General features: G+C 42.8%; 1 protein-coding gene across 1 annotated transcript in view; it reads right to left on the reverse strand.

Moving 5' to 3' along the window:
• Positions 1–20031, reverse strand: part of LOC147437380 (protein transport protein SEC24 C-like) — a 146930-nt gene that overhangs the window by 57213 nt on the left and 69686 nt on the right. The window contains exons 7-12 of the mRNA XM_086486926.1: positions 16800–16919; positions 16634–16711; positions 16408–16485; positions 16224–16316; positions 16042–16096; positions 15887–15960 (exon numbers count right to left, since the gene is read on the reverse strand). Coding sequence (XP_086343052.1) covers positions 15887–15960; positions 16042–16096; positions 16224–16316; positions 16408–16485; positions 16634–16711; positions 16800–16919 — 498 coding nt within the window. The remainder of the gene's footprint in view (positions 1–15886; positions 15961–16041; positions 16097–16223; positions 16317–16407; positions 16486–16633; positions 16712–16799; positions 16920–20031) is intronic.

Genomic DNA, 20031 nt, shown 5'->3' on the forward strand with positions numbered 1-20031 from the left:
CAACGAAGATTCAGACAGAGACTATGGCCCGCCTCAACCTACTCAGGTGGAGCAAAGAGAGATGGAGCGTCGTCAATTGATTGGCGATGCAACAAAGATGATGCTCAATTTTGCCAAGGACCCGAAGATGGCAAAATATATGAACCAGATCTTTGGAAGAGGTACAGATGGAGTGGCAGAGAACCACAACACCACTCCCGAAACCCGCTCTCAAGAAACCTTCTGCCTCCAAGAAAATATACGGAGAAGGAACTAGAGAACGTGGTTGATGCACGGATTGCCCAGCTTTTCGACGTGCAAAAGAAAGGCAAAAAGCACGGCAAAAAGCAGAAGAAAGGCATTGACTTCCCGGGACGTTTGGATCGTCGGTCCACATTTGACAAGGCAAAGAAATTGAAGAAGCGCGTCAAGTTTGAAGGTCTACCCAGTTCTTCTTCTTCTTCTTCTGACAGTTCTTCTAGCTCTTTAGATTCGAGCCAAGAAGAAAGAAAAGGTAAAATGCGAAGCAAGAAACAACGCTTCCGAAAGGGCAAGAAAAAGGCAAGGAAGTCTAAGTCTCGCCCAGTGAGTGACACTTCCAGAGAGAACTCGTCTACGGACAGTTCAGACTCTGACAACGAATACTTTCATGCGAACAAGAAGAATTTTTACAAAGCCAACCAGTATGACTTTCTCGAAGATAAAAGCAAGAAAGTCCGAGAATTTAAGGAAGGTGGCCACTCGATCAAGTTTGATACTTTTTCAGGATACTCAGATGCTTCGAAGGCTTTGTCTTTTATACAGCAGTTTCACATCGCTTTCGCGGGAGGACGCTATTCAGAGCACTGCAAGATTCGGAGAGCTGCCTCTTACTTTAAGGGGAATGCTCGTACTTGGTGGTCCACGCTTCTTTTAAACAAGACTACGCCAATTAAATGGCTTAAATTTAAGAACCTTTTTATTTCTTCTTGGTTGACGCAAGAATATGAATGAGATGTACGAGATGCTTGGAACCATCTTTGGATGACCAAGAAAGATACAATCAATGCTTATTGTGAAAGATTCTGGAGCTCTTTTCTACCCGCCTCTTCATTCAAGAAGATCTCAATCAGAGAACAGATTGAGTGGTTTACCTTGGGTCTACCTACAGAGATCCGAGATCATTGCTTGGAACAGAAGTCAGCTTCTATTCAGGAGTTGATGAGTCATGCGAAGCGGGGCTTTGCCATTCACTCTGGCAGTCTGACCTACCCCACAGATGAGGCCATGACATAATGAGCCGAACAGACTTCTGGGAATGAAAGTAGAAAGAAAAAGAGCAACCCAGAGAAAAAAGCATGCACGACCCAAGCTTACTCCTAAAGAGAGAGCTCGCTTCATCAGAGAGGGGAAGTGCTTTGAATGCGGGGAACATGGACATATCTCCGTGAAGTGCCCTAAAAAGGCATAGAAAGAACAGAATGATAAAGAAGACGACAGGCCTGAGAGTTCGAGAGCAGCTGAGGAGAGTGGCAGAAAAGGCACATAGAAAAGCAGAACTGGTACCACATGGTGTGGGACTAGCACCGAATCAAATGAATGAAAGTACAAACTTTGCCGCTTTTTGGCGCAAAGTGAAGGATCAGGAAGCTCTTTTGAAGGAGCCAAGGCCAACTTCTTTTCACTTGAAATTGGCGGCTCCATTTGGAATTACGCCCGACAGACTGACGCCACAGGCGGAGGTAGTTCGATTGGCACCCGGATGGGATGTTGCCATTACACCGAGCATTGGCAAACTTCGTTTGCAATGACAGGGTGGTTCAGGGCACACGAGTGACGTTCTACTCAGATACCTTGGTACCACAAGAACTACGCCATGGTTGACTATCGGGCCGAGAAAGCGACTTTGATAAATGAAGGGCTTAGAGATTGTACTTGATGAACTTCAGTTTCTTACTCATTCTTTTCGGAGAGAACTGAACGATGGATAAAGGTTGAATATGTTTTGACCTCATCAAAAGAATGCCAAGATTTTTCTCCACACTCATGCCGATTTCTTTTGGGAGGGCCTGAAGATCAAACCATTGATCTGATACCTGGAAGCACACCACCGAATCGACCACCTTACCGTGTGAAGCCGAGTACAGAATGAAAAGATTATGAACCCAGTGAAAGACCTCTTGAAAAAGGGTCTTGTCCAGCCTAGTACTTCACCGTATTGCTCTCTAGTGTTGTTGGTTTTTGAAGAAAGACGGATCTTGGAGAATGTGCATCGATTATAGCACTCTCAACGAAATCACCATCAAGAACAGATTTCCGATTCCTAGGATCGATGATATACTCAACAAGTTACAGGGATCCTCGTGCTTAAGCAGGATTGACTTGAAGAGTGGATATCATCAGATCAGGATAGCGCCAGGAGATGTCTACAAGACAGCTTTTCGGACGACTTTTGGGTTATTTGAGTTTTTCGTAATGCCTTTTGGCTTAACCAATGCTCCTGTGACATTTAACCGGATGATGGACAGGACTTTTCGAGAGTACATGCTATTTGTTGGCACTTTCTTTGACGACATCATTGTTTTCTCCAAGAATGAGGCAGAACACAGAGATCATCTACTTCAAGTCTTTCAGGCATTACGAGATCACACGTTAGTGATTAATGCAAAGAAAAGTGAATTTTTCCTACCAGAGATACACTTTTTGGGACACATTGTGTTAGCAGCAGGAGTGCAAATGGACTCGGCCAAGATAGAGACTATCCGTGATTGGCCCGATTTGAGGAATGTCCATGAAGTTAGAAGCTTCTTGGGACTCTGTTCGTACTACAGGCGGTTAATACGAAAGTTTGCAGAGGTTGCTTCCCCTTTGCATACCTTGACACAGAAAGGAGTACCTTTTTCGTGGGGACCCACAGAGGTGACTGTCTTTAAGACATTGAAAGAGAAATTGACTACAGGACCAGTTTTGACTTTGCCGGACTTGCAGACGTCATTTGAAGTATATTGTGATGCTTGTGGTCGTAGTCTGGGTGCGGTCTTGATGCAAGAAGGCCATGTCATAGCTTACGAGAGCCGTTTGTTCTCTAGGCCGGAGATGACAGCACAGATCTATGAGAGAGAGCTTTTGGCGGTTATCCATGCTCTTACTTAGTGGCGGCATTACCTACTCGGAGCAGATTTTACTGTCTTTACAGACCATCAGAGTTTGCACCACTACTTGTCACAGAAGCAGTTTTCGGAAAAGCAGATGCAGTGGGCGAACATCTTGTCACAGTTCCACTTCCAGATTGTCCATGTGCAGGGACAGAAGAATGTGGTGGCAGATGCTTTGTCTCGGAAACCGTTGGTTCTGGCTATTTCCGCGATACATCATAGGAGCTTCGAGGATATGGTCGATCTGTATGCCACAGATACAGATTCTGCAGATATTTTCACACGGATACGGGATGGGGAGACAGTAGCGGGATTCTCCCTTCAGGAAGGCTACTTGATGAGAAAGACTATGTTGTGCGTTACACAGCCGTTGAGGGATAAGGTTATGACTAAATAACATTGTCCACCTTTTACGGGTCACCGCGGCATTGCTACCACCATAAAAGGGGTAGAGAGATACTTCTTTTGGCCGTGACTCAAAAAGGACGTGGAAAAGTTATGCGCAGTATGCCAGAAGGTCAAGTTTGACAGGCATAAGACACAGGGATTGTTACACCCTTTTACCCATACCCACCCGCCCCTCGGAAAGTATTGAAATGGATTTCATTTTTGATCTCCTGATTACACAGAATGATCACAATGATTTTCCGATTACATGGCACGTCTGAGACGATTGTCTCCGACAGAGACCCCAGATTTATGAGTTTGTTTTGGAAGGCAATTTGGGAGAACATTGGCACGCAGTTGCAGTTCTCGTCATCGTTCCACTTGCAGACTAACGGGCAATTTGAGATTGCCAATTCAGTGATTTTAGATTTATTGAAGTCTTGTATCTCGGATCAGAAGACTCAATGGGAAAAGAACTTACCTTTGATGGAATTTGCCTACAATAACACGATACACTCTTCGACGGGGAAGACGCAATGTGAGATTGTTGAAAGTGCTGCGAAGGTTCCATCCTTCCTGAGCACGAAAGATTAGACATTTGAAGCGGATGAATATTTGCGAGATTTGGATATGGCTTTTGCCAAGGTTCGCGAGACTTTGCAAGAGTCTCAAGAACGACAGAAAAAGGCAACGGATATCCATCGTCGCGACTTGAAATTGGAGGAGGATGATTGGGTGCTCTTACTTTTGAGAAGGCACGCCTACGAAAGAAAAAGGGAAAGGAGAGGCTTTTTCCAAAGCTTAGTATGCGATACTACGGACCTTTCCAGATCACTGACAAGATAAATGATGTCTCCTTCCGATTGAAACTGCCAAATACTTGGAGGATTCATAATGCATTGCATGTGAGTCTCTTGAACCCTGTTAAGGGTGATGTGCCTGATGATGGGGAGCCTGATGAGCAACCCGAAGTGGAAGAAAACGAGGAGATCCTTGCTCCTGAACAGATTTTGGCACATCCCGATACGAAGAAAGGTAAAGTCCGAAGGCGGTTCTTGGTTTAGTTCAAGAATTTACCTGCATTTGATGCGAAGTGGATGGAGGAGGAGGACCTAGCAAATACTCCTCGGATTGTGAAACTTTACCTCGATGTTTTGGTTTAGCATAGTCTACTCCAAACGGAACCCAAAATTCAGCTTGGCCAGAGATCTGGTGCAGTGGGATGCACAAGAGGGGAGCCACTCCGCTCCCTTGTCAACAGATGCCTTGATTTTGATACTAAAGTCACTGATGTCTCTTTGAGCTTCTGGGATACTAATAGCTGACAGTATTCTGTTGGATGACTTTTATGAAATGGAATTCCTGATAATGATACTGATTTGTTCTTGACTTCTTGTGAGTGCAGGAACTAATAGACGAAATGACTGCGGCATTTTGGTCTGATTGATCTCGAATAGACATGGTTGCAATAGGGGTTAGTCAATCGGACATCGATGAGGTCCCGATTGGACCTAGATGTGATTGCTAGCTACATTGCCGATAAATCATGGTCTAAGATCCGAATAAATGTTGAATGTCATGTGATGTCCTATGATGTCTTGTGATGTCCTGTGATGTCGTGTGATGCGACTATCGATTTTGTACATGTGCTAGATGTGTGTTCCTAGTACGTAGGTACTAACAATCAATGTCTGCTAAGACGGTTTATGGCTTTTGTCGGTTTTGCAAGCGTAATCGCGGTCGATTACAATGCTTTCAAGAGGGGGGTATGTCACAAAGTGATGACGTGGCGGACAGCAGAAACCCTAATTTCTACCAAAAACCGTAAAATTCCTGCAAACCCTAATTTCTGCCAGAAACCCTGATTTTCGGAAATCGCGGAGGCTTTTTTTTTTTTTTTGAAAAATAATGAGCGACGCGAATTTTGCTATTTTTAATAACAAAAAGAGAAAAAGACTCTCTGAGAGAGAGAGAGAGAGAGAGAGAGAGAGAGAGAGAGAGAGAGAGAGAGAGAGAGAGAGAGAGAGAGAGAGAGAGAACTGATGCTTTTTATTTTAAAAGCTTTTGGGGCTCTGCTTTTGGGCATCCCTTGTATCTTTAAATAAGTGGTGAGGGCTTCACTTCTCAGAGCATCTGGACGCAGAGTCTGAGAGTGAAACCCTAACCGCTCTCTTGTACTTTGATGATTGATTAATACAAAAAGAAATACTGAAAGGGGCGCCAATCTTTGGGGCCAATATCTCTAGGCACGGAACTCCGCCGGGCCAGTGTACATCTATTGTGATCTGTGACTTGTTTTGAAGTGGTTATTTGGTGCTGTCGCGGTTGATTCTTGACTTGGAGTGTCCCAGTCTGTTACAGAAATGCCCTTTTCAACAAGATTGATTTGAAAAGTGGATATCATCAAATCCGAATCGCTCTGGGAGATGTCTATAAGACAGCCTTTCGGACAAGTTTTGGTTTTTATGAATTTTTGGTGATGCCTTTTGGCCTTACCAATGCTTCAGCGACTTTCAACCAAATAATGGATAGAATTTTTCGAGAGTATCGATCTTTTGTCGGTACTTTTTTTTTATGACATTATAGTCTTCTCCAAGGATGAGATAGAACATCGACACCATCTGCTACAGGTCTTTCAGACCTTGCAAAATCACAAACTAGTAATAAATGCCAAAAAGAGTGAATTTTTCTTGCCAGAGATACACTTTTTGGAACGCATTGTCTCAGCGGCAAGAGTACAGATGGACCCGGCCAAGATTGAGACTATATGTGATTGGCCACATTTGAAGAATCTTCATGAAGTTAGAAGCTTCTTGGGCTTGTGTTCTTATTATCGGCAGTTCATTTGAAAGTTTGCAGAGGTAGCTTCCCCTTTGCACATATTGACACAGAAAGGAGTCTCTTTCTCATGGGGACCGACAGAGATGACTGCCTTTCAGACACTTGAAGAAAAACAGACTACTAGAACATTGTTGACTTTGTTGGACTTGCAAAAGTCATTTGAAGTATATTGTGATGCTTGTGGTCGTAGTCTAGGAGCGGTCTTAATGCAAGAAGGCCATGTGATTGCCTATGAAAGCCGATTGTTTTCAAGGCCAGAATACATTTATGAGAAAGAGCTTTTGGCAGTGATCCATGCTCTTACTCAATGGCAACATTACCTTCTCGGAGCCGATTTCACGGTCTTTACTGATCATCAGAGTTTACGCTACTTCTTGTCACAGAAGCAACTTTCGGAAAATCAGATGCAGTGGGCTAACATCTTGTCACAGTTTCACTTCCAGATTGTCCATGTTCAAAGACAGAAAAACTTGGTGGCAGATGCATTGTCTTGGAAGCCCCGAGTCCTGGCTATTTCCGCGATTCATCAAGAAAGCTTCATGGACATGGTTGATCAGTATGCCACAGATCCGGATTTTTCCGATGTATTCACTCCAATACAGAATGGGGAGGTAGTAGTGGGATATTCCATACGGGATGCCTACTTGATGAAGAAAACGATGTTGTGCGTCACACAGACATGAGGGAAAAGGTTCTAATTGAGTGCCATTGTCCACCTTTTATGGGTCACCGCGCCATCGACACCACCTTGAAAGGTGAGGAGCGTTACTTATTTTGGCTGAAACTCAAGAAAGATGTAAACGACTTTGTATGCAGATGTTTAGTATGCCAGAAGGTCAAGTTTGACAAGCATAAGGCACAAGGATTGTTACAGCCTTTACCCATTCTCACCCGCCCCTGGGAAAGTATTGCAATGGATTTCATTTTTTATCTCCCTAAGACAGAGAGTGGGCATGATGGCATTTGGACTGTCATCAACAGATTTAGCAAGCAAGCTCACTTCATTCCAGTGAAGAAAACAATCAAGCCACATCATTTAAAGAGACTTTTTATTGCACAGATTTTCAGACTACATGGCATGGCGGAGACAATAGTCTCCGACAGAGATCCCCGATTGGAGGGCTATTTGGGAGAACATTGGCATACGATTACCCTTCTCGACATCATTCCACCCGCAGACAGATGGTGGGCAATCTGAGATTGCAAATTCAGATGTTTTGGATTTATTGAAGTCTTACATAACTTTGCCCTTGGTGAAATTTTCCTACAATAACACAATCCACTCTTCGACGGGGAAGGCGCCATTTGAGATCATTGAAGGTGCTCCAAAGGTTCCACCCTTCCTTAGCACTAAAGATAAGATTTTTGAAGCCCACCAATACATGAGGGATTTGGACACTGCTTTTGCCAAGGTCCGGGAGGCTATAGCAAAATCTCAAGAACGACATAAAAAGACAGCAGATTGACATCAATGAGATTTAAAATTGAAGGAAGATGATTGGATGCTCTTACGTTTTCAGAAGGCACACCTAAGAAAGAAATAGAAAAAGGAGCGGCTTTTTCCAAAGCATAGCATGAGGTATTATGGCCCTTTCCAGATAAAAGAAAAGTTAAATGATGTCTCCTTTAGACTCAAGTTGCCCAATACTTGGAAAATTGACAATGCATTTCATGTGAGTCTATTGAAGCCTTTTAAAGGCGATGTGCCCGATGATGGGGAGCCTGATGAGCAACCCGTAGTGGAGGAAAGCCAGGAGATACTCATTCCAGAACATATTTTGGCACACACAGACAGAAAGATAAAAGGTCAAGTGATTACGCGGTTCTTGGTTAAATTCAAGAACTATCCTGCATTGGATGCGAAGGATGGAGGAGGAGGACCTAGCAGATAATCCTCACATTTTGGAACTTTACCTTGAAGCATTCGGTTTAGCATAGTCTACTTCGATACAATCCCAAATTCAACGGATTTGCACAAGAGGGGAGTCACTCCGCTCCTTTGTCAACGGATTACTCCGATTTTGAATAGAGTCACAAATGCCCCCTTTGGGTTTCAGGGTACTCATGGGCTGAGTAGTATTCTGTTGTATGACTTTATGACGGGGATTCCCGAAAATGAATAAAATTGATTTGTACTTGCCTTGTTTGAGTGCAGGAACTGAAAGACGAAATAACTGCAGCATTAACATAGATTTCTATAGACATGTATACCTTCATAAGTTCAGAATAGTCTGAACTCACGAATTATAAGAGGGAATAAAGCACTCATAAAACTATAAAAGCAAGGGACACACGAAAAGAAGAGAAAAACAAAAACAAACAAACAAACAAACTAAATCACTTTGTTTGCTTCGAAACAAAACATTATTAACTTAAAAATGTTTTTAGAAAAGGCGTGTAAAATAAGTTGACGCAACTTACTTGGCTTAAAACGAGTACTCAACTTTAAGCAAAAAAAGGATAAGACATCTTAAAAACTTAATCCTAGAAATCAAACTTCACACAACAACTTATAACGGAACACATTCTTAAGTCCTCAAGTAAGCTAAATATGAAATCAAAAAATGAATACTACTACAAACCTACGAAGAGCAAAGAACCAAACTTGACAATATGTGATCTCAACTTCACTGCTTGTCCAAACAGAAAGAATAAGATTATCACCTTTATCATGCATAGCTTGCACAACAGCTATGACATCCCTACTCATGTCGTCAGTGCCCAAGAGTAGGTGCAGGTTTATATAGAGGTCATTCATGCTTTGAACGTACTCTACAAAACCAACGAGCTGAGTTTCTATCACCCTCCGGAGGTGATAGGCATACTCAGCCATGATAAAGGCTAGCAATTGTCAAGCTATAGTGAAAATACTAGAAGTGCTAAAGATCAAAACAACAACATAAGGTGTTATTAAGTCAAACAATAAGTGGGCTTTTTAGCTCCCCACTTCTATTGAATTTACTACTGATTATCTTGAACATTCCAAAGGAAGAAACACTAAAAATAAACTTACTACGATGCAAAAATGAACGAACTTTTTTCATGATTCTTTTGAATGAGTATCCTTTTTCAACTAGTAAAGAAATAAGATGGCAAGATTGAACAACAAAAGTAGATTTACTAGAACAAAGACGAGAAAATCTAAATAGTTGAGAGCAAATGACACCGTACTTAGCTAAAGGAGAAATGTTCGAAGAAATGTGAGGCATGCGGATGATTTTTAGATTGGCATATTTTGGTTCAAGGCGCTTATCATAGATATCTACTTCTAATCCCAAGGGAGTCTGAAAAATCTTAAGGTCTAAAAAGGCACAACAATCACTATTTGTGATACAGTTAAGTTCACAAAACTCCTTGGGATAAATTCCTCCGCCTACAGAACTCGAATTCAAGTACATAAAATCTTGAAAAGAAGGAACGTCAGGGAGAAAAAGATCATCTACAAAGCGTCTTACATTGCATAACTTGTGCAAAAATATTGGGCAAGTGTTAGCAAGGACAAGACGCTCCATAAAATCAAACTCATAAGTAAAAAGATAGAAATTAGCAAGAAAAACAACAGAATTGGTGCCCATAGGGATACCAATTGTTTGCTTGAAAAGAGAGTCGCTGTAACCGACCTGTTCAATCCAAAAAGGGCGGTAGACTTTACTTCAAACCTTGATTTAGCTTTCACCCATTATTAATCGTCTATTTTACCTGCGCTATAGTGACACAAGAGAGGGGAATGAGATATAGATGCTAGAATGCACCTATATGAGAAGACCGACACCAGATTGGCCCCTAACTTAGGCGCCCCTTTCGGTATTTCTTTATTCTTTAAAAGAGGGAATAAATGTTCTGGATCCCTACAAGCTGCCCCGCACAAACTTGGCTGAATTTCAACTGTTCCGGCCTGATTTCGGCAACATAACTGTACTAGGACCCTTCACAGTCAGTATTCCCACGCATTGACTGACTTTCCCGACGCATACGGGCACTTTGCAAAACCTGGCGAGAATCTGCAGCACGCTGAATTCTCTGTTTTCAGCCCTGAAAATGCGCCAGATCACCTGTACAGCGGTCCCCTTGCGTCCCCGAATCTCCTGGGGGTATTAGGGTCCATTTAGGGCCAAAACCCTAAACCTGCAAAAATACACAGCAGGCTGTAATTTACTGTTTCGGGCTCCGTTTCGCGTGCCGGTCGCATCCTTAGCAAGTCCTCGAGCTCCCGCACCTGTAGGGCTACTTGCCCTTTGAATCGGACGAGATTTCTGGCGTGAAACCTCTCCGAATTCACCTGTACCTGCGGGGGGATTAGCCGCTAGCTAATCCAGTACCTGTGCAAGAGGCTCTTGCCTCGGCAATCGCGCATGAACCCACACAACTGTACATTGGTCAAATGAAGAGCCCACTAGAGGGGCATAACATACTGCCAAAGGGGAGAGAGAGGGCAGTGCGTAGCGTGCAGGGCATCACTCCTGGCACCGCACTGTGCATAAGAGGGAAAGCAAGCACTCCATAGCTCTTAACCTGTGACCAATCTGAAAATGAGGCTCTCCCCCTCCTAAATTCAGTGCCACTTCTTGTTGCATGAGGCAAGTGCACCAGAAGGTGCCACTTGGCACATTTATAAGCATTTTCCCGTTTCGGGGTTGCCATCTAAAAATATCCCAACCGGTTGCCCAGTTGACTTCACGGCAGAGTAAGAAAATGTTCCCCTTGTCATTCCGGAGGTAATGACGCCAACACCTTTTCAGGTCCCAAAATAGCAATTCCCTAAATTTTAGGAGATGCTGCCATTGTATCTTTCTAGGTCATCCGACCCTCTTTGTACACTGCGGCCACATCCAGAACTGAAATGTAGCCTCTGTAGCAAAGGATTCCACTTTGGCTAGTCAATGACCCCACTTTGGCTAACCATAGTCCTTGTCCAACCTTAGTGCTCTCTTGCCCTCAGGCCTGGACTCCCTCTGGACAGTTCCACACTAGCTATGCAATGCAGAGCAGTGAGATTTCCCGAGGGGTGTTTCCAAAAAGTGAAAGTAAATAGATAATAAGAAAGAAATCAACAAAAAGGATAGATAGTAGTCACACGCTGGTGATAGTGGCCGATGGTTATATATAAATTGTCCAAAAGAAATCTAACCAAGATATGATGTCAATGTCATCTACAATCCTGGTGAATCTCTTTCTTCCTTTGTCTACATCTACATTCTTATTTTTCAGCCATAAGAAGTCAAAGTTCAAGGCTGACTTTTCTACTAGCAATGCCTTGTACCTATCCTTCTCAAGCTTGTACGCAAAAACTTTTGAAATAAGAGACTTGACTCTAAATTTAAGGTCCTCCAAATTTAGCTTCGTGTATAGCGTTGTAAAGTCAAAAGTTTGGAGACATGAAGGAGAAGATTTCTCCTTAAGGCTTCTTGAAGAGTTCCAAAACTTTAAAACAGGAATCACACCTACTGAATCATTTAAAATCCAACTTGAATCGGTAGGTACGTCTGCTTCCTTAAGCATATTATTCCACAATTCATTTACGCTAGGTAAAATGGCTTTGAAACAATAACTAAGCCATTTTGAACCCTCGGTCAAAGAGGTGTTACAAGAAGCAGCTATAAATCTAGGCTTTATAGGGTTCTTGTGGAACTTCCAAACGGTATATAAAAAAAGTAATTTAGGCTGGCACTTGAAACCAAAAGACTTACAAAAGTCTTGATGTTTCAAGATAACCTCTTGCATTGAAAGATCACAATCACTGTAAGTCTGAGAGTTAACTTCACCTAACAAGCATTCTAAATAGAACTTTTTGCACGTAACAACAAAGTTATTAGAGCACTTATCTACATAAGAGATTACAAAATCACGATGAAATTTCCTAAGAGCATCACGATCAGAAGAAGATAAGCTGTTCCTTCCTGAAGAAACGTTCCGAGAGCAAGATGCTAATTTCAAAGAAGCTTTCTTGAGGATTACAGACTTCCAATGGGTAAAAATACCTTGAACTCCTAAAGACTCCTCAAACTTTACTACGAAACTAGAAATTCCTTTTTCTATGGCTTTGAGAAGGCAAGAGTCGTTTGAGGAAGGGAGCCTATATTTAGTACCTCTTGAGAAAAGGTCTTTCAAGGAATCCGAAGGAAGGATAGAACAATCGGCAGTAACTACATGACCCAAAGCTCCATTTACGTAAGAAGAAAAGGCAGTTTTACTACAAGGGCAATCAATACTTAAGATTGCAAGCCTCTCTTGCTTTTTAAGATTACGTCCTATGTCACTATAGTTGAAAGCTTTTTGTCCTAAAGTTTTCACATATTTGAAAGCTACGACAGGATGGTTCCATACCTTTCTCACACAAGGAGGGAGAGCATCCAAAGCTTCTTGAGATCTCAAAATAGAGCTTAATCCAATCTTATCTAAGTCAGGGGAGGTAAAGATAGTTATCAACAAATCTTTCTTTCCAACCAAGGGATTTTTCACACTAGGACATTTGGACTTCAGAAATTTGCCTAACAGTACTCGAAGTTGAGTACTATGAGACTCTCTTAGCTCCAAATCTTCATAAGAGTAGTTCTCAAGGGTATACAAGAGCTTAAATAGGATCCTTATATTATACCTTTCAAATATTTTATAAGAAAAAGAACCCAAATCCATGGCTCTAGATAGGTAAATCAATCTCCGTTTGAAATCTCTATAAGCAAAAATTCTATGGTTAGAAGGGTCATCACTCTCAATTCTAGAGATTGAAGCCCTAGGGAGACCTTGTACTCTACTAGAAATAGTGTTGTGCAAAACAACTGGATTGATTTCAGGGATGGAAGGCGGATCTGAACGAGAACCTTTAGGAATCAAAGTTCTTTTAAACTGACTTGAAGGGAGAACTAACTCGGGTTTGGGATGCCTTCGCCAAAGCATAGGTTTCTTGTGGTAAATTGTCTTATTTTTACGTAAAGAAGACTTTCCTTCCAAGTTGAAACCTTTAGGGAAAAAAGTATGCAAAGTTCTCATCCAAAACAACTCTCGAGGCCACGTTGATTTATAGAACTCTTTAGAGTTTCTAAAATTACCTTCTATGTGCTCAATGGGAAAACAACGGAAAGACTCAAACCCATGTTTTGCTATTGCCGCATACAAGGGTTTCACACTTTCACGTACGGTGCTCTTACTTTGAACTTTTCTCGCTTCTCTTACATGTTCCTGAAAACGAACAAAAGCTGTTCGAAAGGTTTGGCCAACATACATCATAGAACTATCGTGAATATTATAAATAACATAAATAACTTGAGAGGTATGAACCGGACTTAGAGGACGATCTACCGCAAGATGTTTTTTTGCAATAAGGATTGGTTGATTGGGCATGTGAGGTCCAGAATGGATCCAGATGCCATTTCTAAATACGTTGCCGATGGTCATGGTCTGAGATTTGGAATGAATTTGAATGTGACTTGTCATGTGATGTCCTGTGATGTCAAGTGATGTCTTGTTATGTCCTGTGATGTAACTGTCGATTGTACAAGTGCTAGATATGTCGAGTCTAGTGCGTCGGTACTAACAGTCAGTGTCTACTAAGACAATTTATGGCCTGTATCTGTTTTGTAGGCGTAATTGATGGCAATTACAGTTCTTTCAAGAGGGAGGTATGTAACAAACTGATGACGTGGCAGTACCCATACACGTACACACACCCTAATAAAGTTGTCCCAACTTTAGGGATTATTGCCGAGGGGCCCAAAGTGACACTAGGGGCATTAAAATAAAGCAAAGCGGCTGCTGACGTGGCTAGCGTACGGATTTCCGTGAATTGCGTTGACTGTACGGATCTCCGCAAAACGCATTGACTATACGGATCTCCGCAAATCACGCGGCCAGCTTTTGGAGATTACTGCTTTTGAGTTTAACTTTTGGGCATCCCTTGTAAGAATAAATACGCCCAAGGGTCTCACTCTGCAGGGCAGCTGGACGAAGAGACTGAGAGTGAACACCCGCGGGCTCAATTGTACTTTGTACACAGATTAATATAAAAATAAATACCGAAAGGGATGCCAGTCTTTGGGGCCAATACCTCTTGGCTCGGAACTATGCCGGGCCGTGTCGTCTCTCTCTGATTTGTCAGTTAATTTGAAGTGAATCTCTGTTGTGTCGCAGCAGAATCTGGTGTCCAAGTTTGTTACATGAGATCTAGTGAGAGTTGAAAGATTGTCTCGACAAAGGGTTCGTTCGACCAAGTAAATTTCCATGAGGAGCACCTTTGTTACTTTCTTGGAAGAAGGATAGCACTATACACTTTTTCTTACAAGGATTAAATAAACTCACTATAAAGAATAAGTATCCGTTCCTACATAAGGATGACCTTATAGATCAACTCCATGGAGCGTTATACTTTACGAAGATAGACCTACGCTCGGACTATCATCAAATAGGAATCAAACTGGAAGATGTTCCTAAAACAGGTTTCCATACATGCTATGGCCACCATGAATTTCTGGTCTTACCTTTTGGCTTGACCAATGCTCCTGCTACGTTCAAAAGATGATGAACAATTTGTTGAGACCTTTTCTCGATTACATCTCGATTATAGCTGGAGTCTATCCGAACATGATGCGCATATTCTCGAAGTATTGGGAACTGAGAAGCTTTATGCTAAAGCCTATTTTAGGCTTGGACGCTCCAAGTGAGAAATCAATAGCAGCACACGAACAGAAACTACAGAATCATTGAACGTGACGAGGGAGAGAGAAAAGGAGACTTTGCATACTAGTACTTAAGCATCTGATTAGCGCAAGTGTCAACCTACAGTTGATGCTAAAACTCCATCCTGTCGAGGTCAATTGGTGAAACTGGGCCATACTCTACTCTCAACTCCTCGGAAAGAGGCCTGCTCCTACTAGGAGCTCCATTGGTCTCTTTACTCATCTGAGTAGATGGAACAATTTCCTCCCTGCCAGATTCACTGCCACAATCCATGTGTGCGACGAAAAAAGGATCCGATCCTTCATAGAAGAAGAATCTACTCATATGTGATGGTTATGAGTTTGTGAAGATCGCTTGTACTACATTGATGCCTGTGTGAACAGGACTAAAAGTTTTTAGTGAGCCTCCATGTCCTAATGACAAAATGAAGTTGCCACAAGACCCACGTTACAAAGGCCAAGAGCCAAACATCAAAAGCAAAACAAAAGGATAAAGCAGAAACTAAAATTTAAAGCATTAAGCCAAAAAGCTACCACTTTATGAACAAATGCTACATCTGTCAACACAAATCTTATTTAAAATCCTCAAAGATAACAACTCGTGAAGCAAAAGAAAGGATATATGTGTAGTCAATGCGGGTGTACCAATTAGAATCTAGACAAAAGGAAAGCAATTGCCCACCTCTAAGAAACAATTCATCAAGTGATATAGGCTTGCTTAGAAGAAGTTATCCCATTCTTACACTTGGGGAAGTTATATTTTGGTAATGTTTTCGCCTTTTAAGACAGCGCTTGAAGCCCCTTCATTTTACTTATATATCATCTCAGACTACTGCTTTGATTCTTGTGGAACAGTCAGTGTTTGCTAAATCATACCTTCTCCCCAGGAGGACCTTTTCTGCTATCAGAATCCCTCGCAGTGAGAGCAGCAAAGCCAGTGGAAGGAAAGCCTACAGCAATATGTAAAATAAAGCATTCCATTCGTTCCTATTCAAGAGCAACTTTAATTCAATATAGCTTGACAAACTTACCTGATTGAAACACTAGAAGCTTCCCTCCATTTGATTTGATGGCAAGAGAAGCTCCCTGCGCCAAACATCAAGCAGATAATGACTGGTTAGTTCAGTACAATACAAAAACCCATAGTAGAGTATCTTGAAAAATACGTCACGTAACAACTCTTGCCTTAATACACATCAACACTCACTGTTACCTTGATTGCAGCACCTAAAGCAGAATCTGCAATCGTAGTGCCTTGAAACATGCTTGGAATGTTTTCTAGAAGTTGCTCTAACTGCTCACGATACTGAAACATAAAATACTTCTTACCTCAACGGCTGATACTTTCAATATTTAACAGCAAGCTGACTGAACACAAAACACATTATTCTTCTTACCTCAATAACTGGCACAGTGAGCCCCGATTGCAAAGGAGCATAGACATCCTGTACATCCGGTACCACTAGCATCGATGGCTGCATAACAATGGTCCATACATTAATTCAAAATGGTGAAACCAGCATCAGTTTGATATGGCCACATGAAATCCTACATGCTTTCTGTAGTATGAATAATTCAGAGCTGGTAGAAGGTGCAAAGATGCCCGGACCATTCATAAATTACCTGTTGGCCTTGGTTAAAGTTGTAAAAATGAAGAGTATTGTCGAACGTAGCAATACCAACTTTAGCATGAGGAACATTCTGCAATTAGACAATTCGATGTGAGAAAATCGGAAAGAAATTGCAAACATAGGGAAATGATAAGACCCTCAAGGAGTTTGTTTCATACAAAAAGCTCTCCAAGGGCTCTGTGCACAGCACTACAAGCTGCTGCCGTGGCTCCAGTTTCTACAGCCTTCATGGAAACATCTATAAGGAAAAAGAACATTGGCAACATCGGAGGCCTCACCTGCAGGAAAAAGGACCCTCCATTAGTTCTCTCTCTCTCTCTCTCTCTCTCTCTCTCTCTCTCTCTCTCTCTCAGACGAGCATGCCCCAGAATAGCTGGCATGATGAGGAATGCAGAGAGATGAGAGCCCAACTTCAGAGCGATCTTCTTTTCGGAGTCATCACTTACAGACAGTCTCGGATTGCTTTCGGACGCCTTGTGCAACGGAAGAAGCGAGATTACCTAGCCCAGATGGAACGAGACTTATATCAGATGTTCTTGAGTAGGGACTCAGGAGAGGTATGGCGACTCTTCCATGAGCACTCCCCTCCCCCAGTGATTACTTCACCTGATGTGTGGGGCCAATATGCGACATCATTATATACGGTTCCTGGACAGGAACCCCTTCCAGACCCTACCAAGCCTTGCCCAGCTACGAGCACTTTCTTTACACCTGAGATGGTACAAAGGGCCATAGACGGGATGAGGACCGGGAAGGCTTATGATCATGACGGTCTAGTGGCAGAGCACTTTATACATGCCACGGATATGCTGATGGAGGTTCTCGCAGTGTTGTTCAATCGTGCCATGTGTGAGGGTGTCACGTGACACATCCCAACCCTATGTGTCTGTGGACAAGCTACACCACAGCAGGGTTCACTCAATCCAGTCAAGTCTAGATTAGCAATGATCTAGCACTTTTGTGAGTCTATTCGTAGACCGTGCATGCCCAGTCACTTAGCATAGATGCATATCCTCCGGTTGCACACAGCATGATCATCAGTATTCCCTTCAGAATCGACCAGATTCAGTCAGAGGAATTTTCCAGTGCAATTACCCTATTTTCCTATTTTTGGTTATTTTCACTTATTATTTTTAAGTGACTTTCCAACAAAAGTAGGTAGGGCAATTTTGCTAAGTTAATATATAAGCAAACCCAAGTTAGCACTTTCTGGCAGAAGAGGCAATAGGAGCTTCCCGCTCAACAGGCAACTTCTCAGCAGTACCCCCTCAAGCACCTTGGCGTTTTTGGAGATCCCATCCTCGCCCACCTGCAAGATCTTGCGTTTTTAGCCTTGCCTGGATCGTCAACACCACCAACACCCTAGCGCTAGCAGATTCATCAGCATTGCTAGCGTTTTCCCCAAATCAGCCCATCAGCGTTTTTAGTTTTCTGTCCCATATCAGCACTAGCGTTTTTGCTAGCTCAGCCTTGCATCAGCGTTTTTGAGTTTCAGGCCTAATCTGCCGCAGATACACAGCATTTTCAGCAGATGACACCGTAGCAGATCAGCCCCAGATTGGTTGCAGAAGTTCCCTCATTTTCAGCCATTAAAACGCAGCCAAAGCAGTCATTTCCAGCCACCGAAACAGTCCCGAAATTCAGCGATTAGAAGATCTCAGATTTCAGCCACCAATTTGTCGTCGTCATCACCGTCGTCTTCATCGGCATAGTCCCATTGCATCAATCCATTGCATACGCATTGTACACCTTTGTGCAATCAAAGTAGACCACTCTCGCCAACGAGAGTCGGGCCTTCGGAGGAGGGTTTTACAACCTCTCGGGTGTCGTATCTCTTTCTTTCCTTCTCTCAGTCTCATTCACTTGCACGCACAATATCCACTCACTTTGTTCGTGATCGTAGCAATCTCCATAAGACAGAAGGCTCTCTCCTTCCCTAAGAACTAAAAGGAACCTTGAGCAAATAAAGATCACTAATCTTGAGAAAATACAACATTCATTCCGCTGCACCTTACAGAGGGATTACCTGAGACTTGGAGGTTGTCTAATATTGTGCCCATCTTCAAGGTTGGGGACCCTATAGAGCCTCGGAACTAGCGCACTATTATGGTTGGACACACATTGGCACGGTTGTATGCATCTATTCTGGAGAACCACTTGAGTAATTGGGCAGAGGGCGAGGGTGTACGAGCAAAGGGTCAGGCCGGCTTCAGGAGGGGTTTCTCCACTCTTGATCATATTCTGACACTCACGGCCATCATTGAGGAGGGCAGATCACATGGGAGACGGATCTATTGTAGCTTTGTGGATTTTCGCAAAGCATTTGACATGGTACCAAGAGCTCGATTGATGTGCAGACTGCAGGAGATGGGGGTGCCCATAGAGGTGATTTGGGGGATTATGGCTTTGTACAAATCAGTGGTAGGACATGTACACACTCCGGAAGGGGTATCTGATTTAGTTCACTCTACTATTGGGGGCTACCCATTGTCTCCTACTCTATTTGGTATGTATGTTGATGAGGTGTCTAAGTACATTGACAGAGAGGGTGACAGGGGTGCCCAGCTCGTAGGGACGTGGATCCCATTGTTGCTATATGCTGATGATATTGTGCTGATATCTGACTCACCAGAAGGTATGCAACGACATTTGGATGCACTACGCGGTTTTGCAGAGGATAGTGGACTGTGTGTAAACCTAGGTAAAACCAAGGTTATGGTGTTTAACACCACACCACAATGGATTAGGAGAACAGTACCTACTTTCAAATACGGATAGGAGATTGTGGAGTATACAGATGCATACACTTACCTGGGGGTAGTCTTTACTGAGCCGAGATTTTCTTTGAGAAGAGCAGCAGAGACTAGACTAACTACAACTGGTGCGGCTCTGGGAGGAATGGAGAGGATGTGTTCGCAGGTTCAGTTCCACGAACCTAGGACAAAGTTATGGCTCTTTGATACTTTAGTTGCTTCTACTATGTTATATGGGGTGCAGGTTTGGGGACCTTCTATAGGCCAGGATGGTTGGAGGCGTATGGAGAATCCCAGTATGTATGATCTCTCGGCTGATTAGAGCCAAGGCTTCCGTACAGCATGATATCATTCGAGCGGAATTAGTTGCCCCCCCTATGGAGATTGAGGCGCTTACCAGATCAGTCTCCTTTGTACACAATCTGTGGGATACTACCAGAGACAGATATGCCAGGGTGGCTCTAGAGTCCTCCAGACAATTAGCTCTTAATGGGGATACATCATGCTGGTTTGCACAGATGGCATCATGGTTCCAGACACATGGTTTCACCATGGACAGGTTGCATCCTTTTCAATACTCTCTACAAGCACCCTTGAGGTCTCTGACACGGGTAGAGATTAATAGACTTATTCGTCA

This window comes from Adiantum capillus-veneris, chromosome 17 (genome assembly GCF_014529385.1).
Source record: "Adiantum capillus-veneris isolate H3 chromosome 17, ASM1452938v2, whole genome shotgun sequence".
Classification (NCBI taxonomy): Eukaryota; Viridiplantae; Streptophyta; class Polypodiopsida; order Polypodiales; family Pteridaceae; genus Adiantum; species Adiantum capillus-veneris.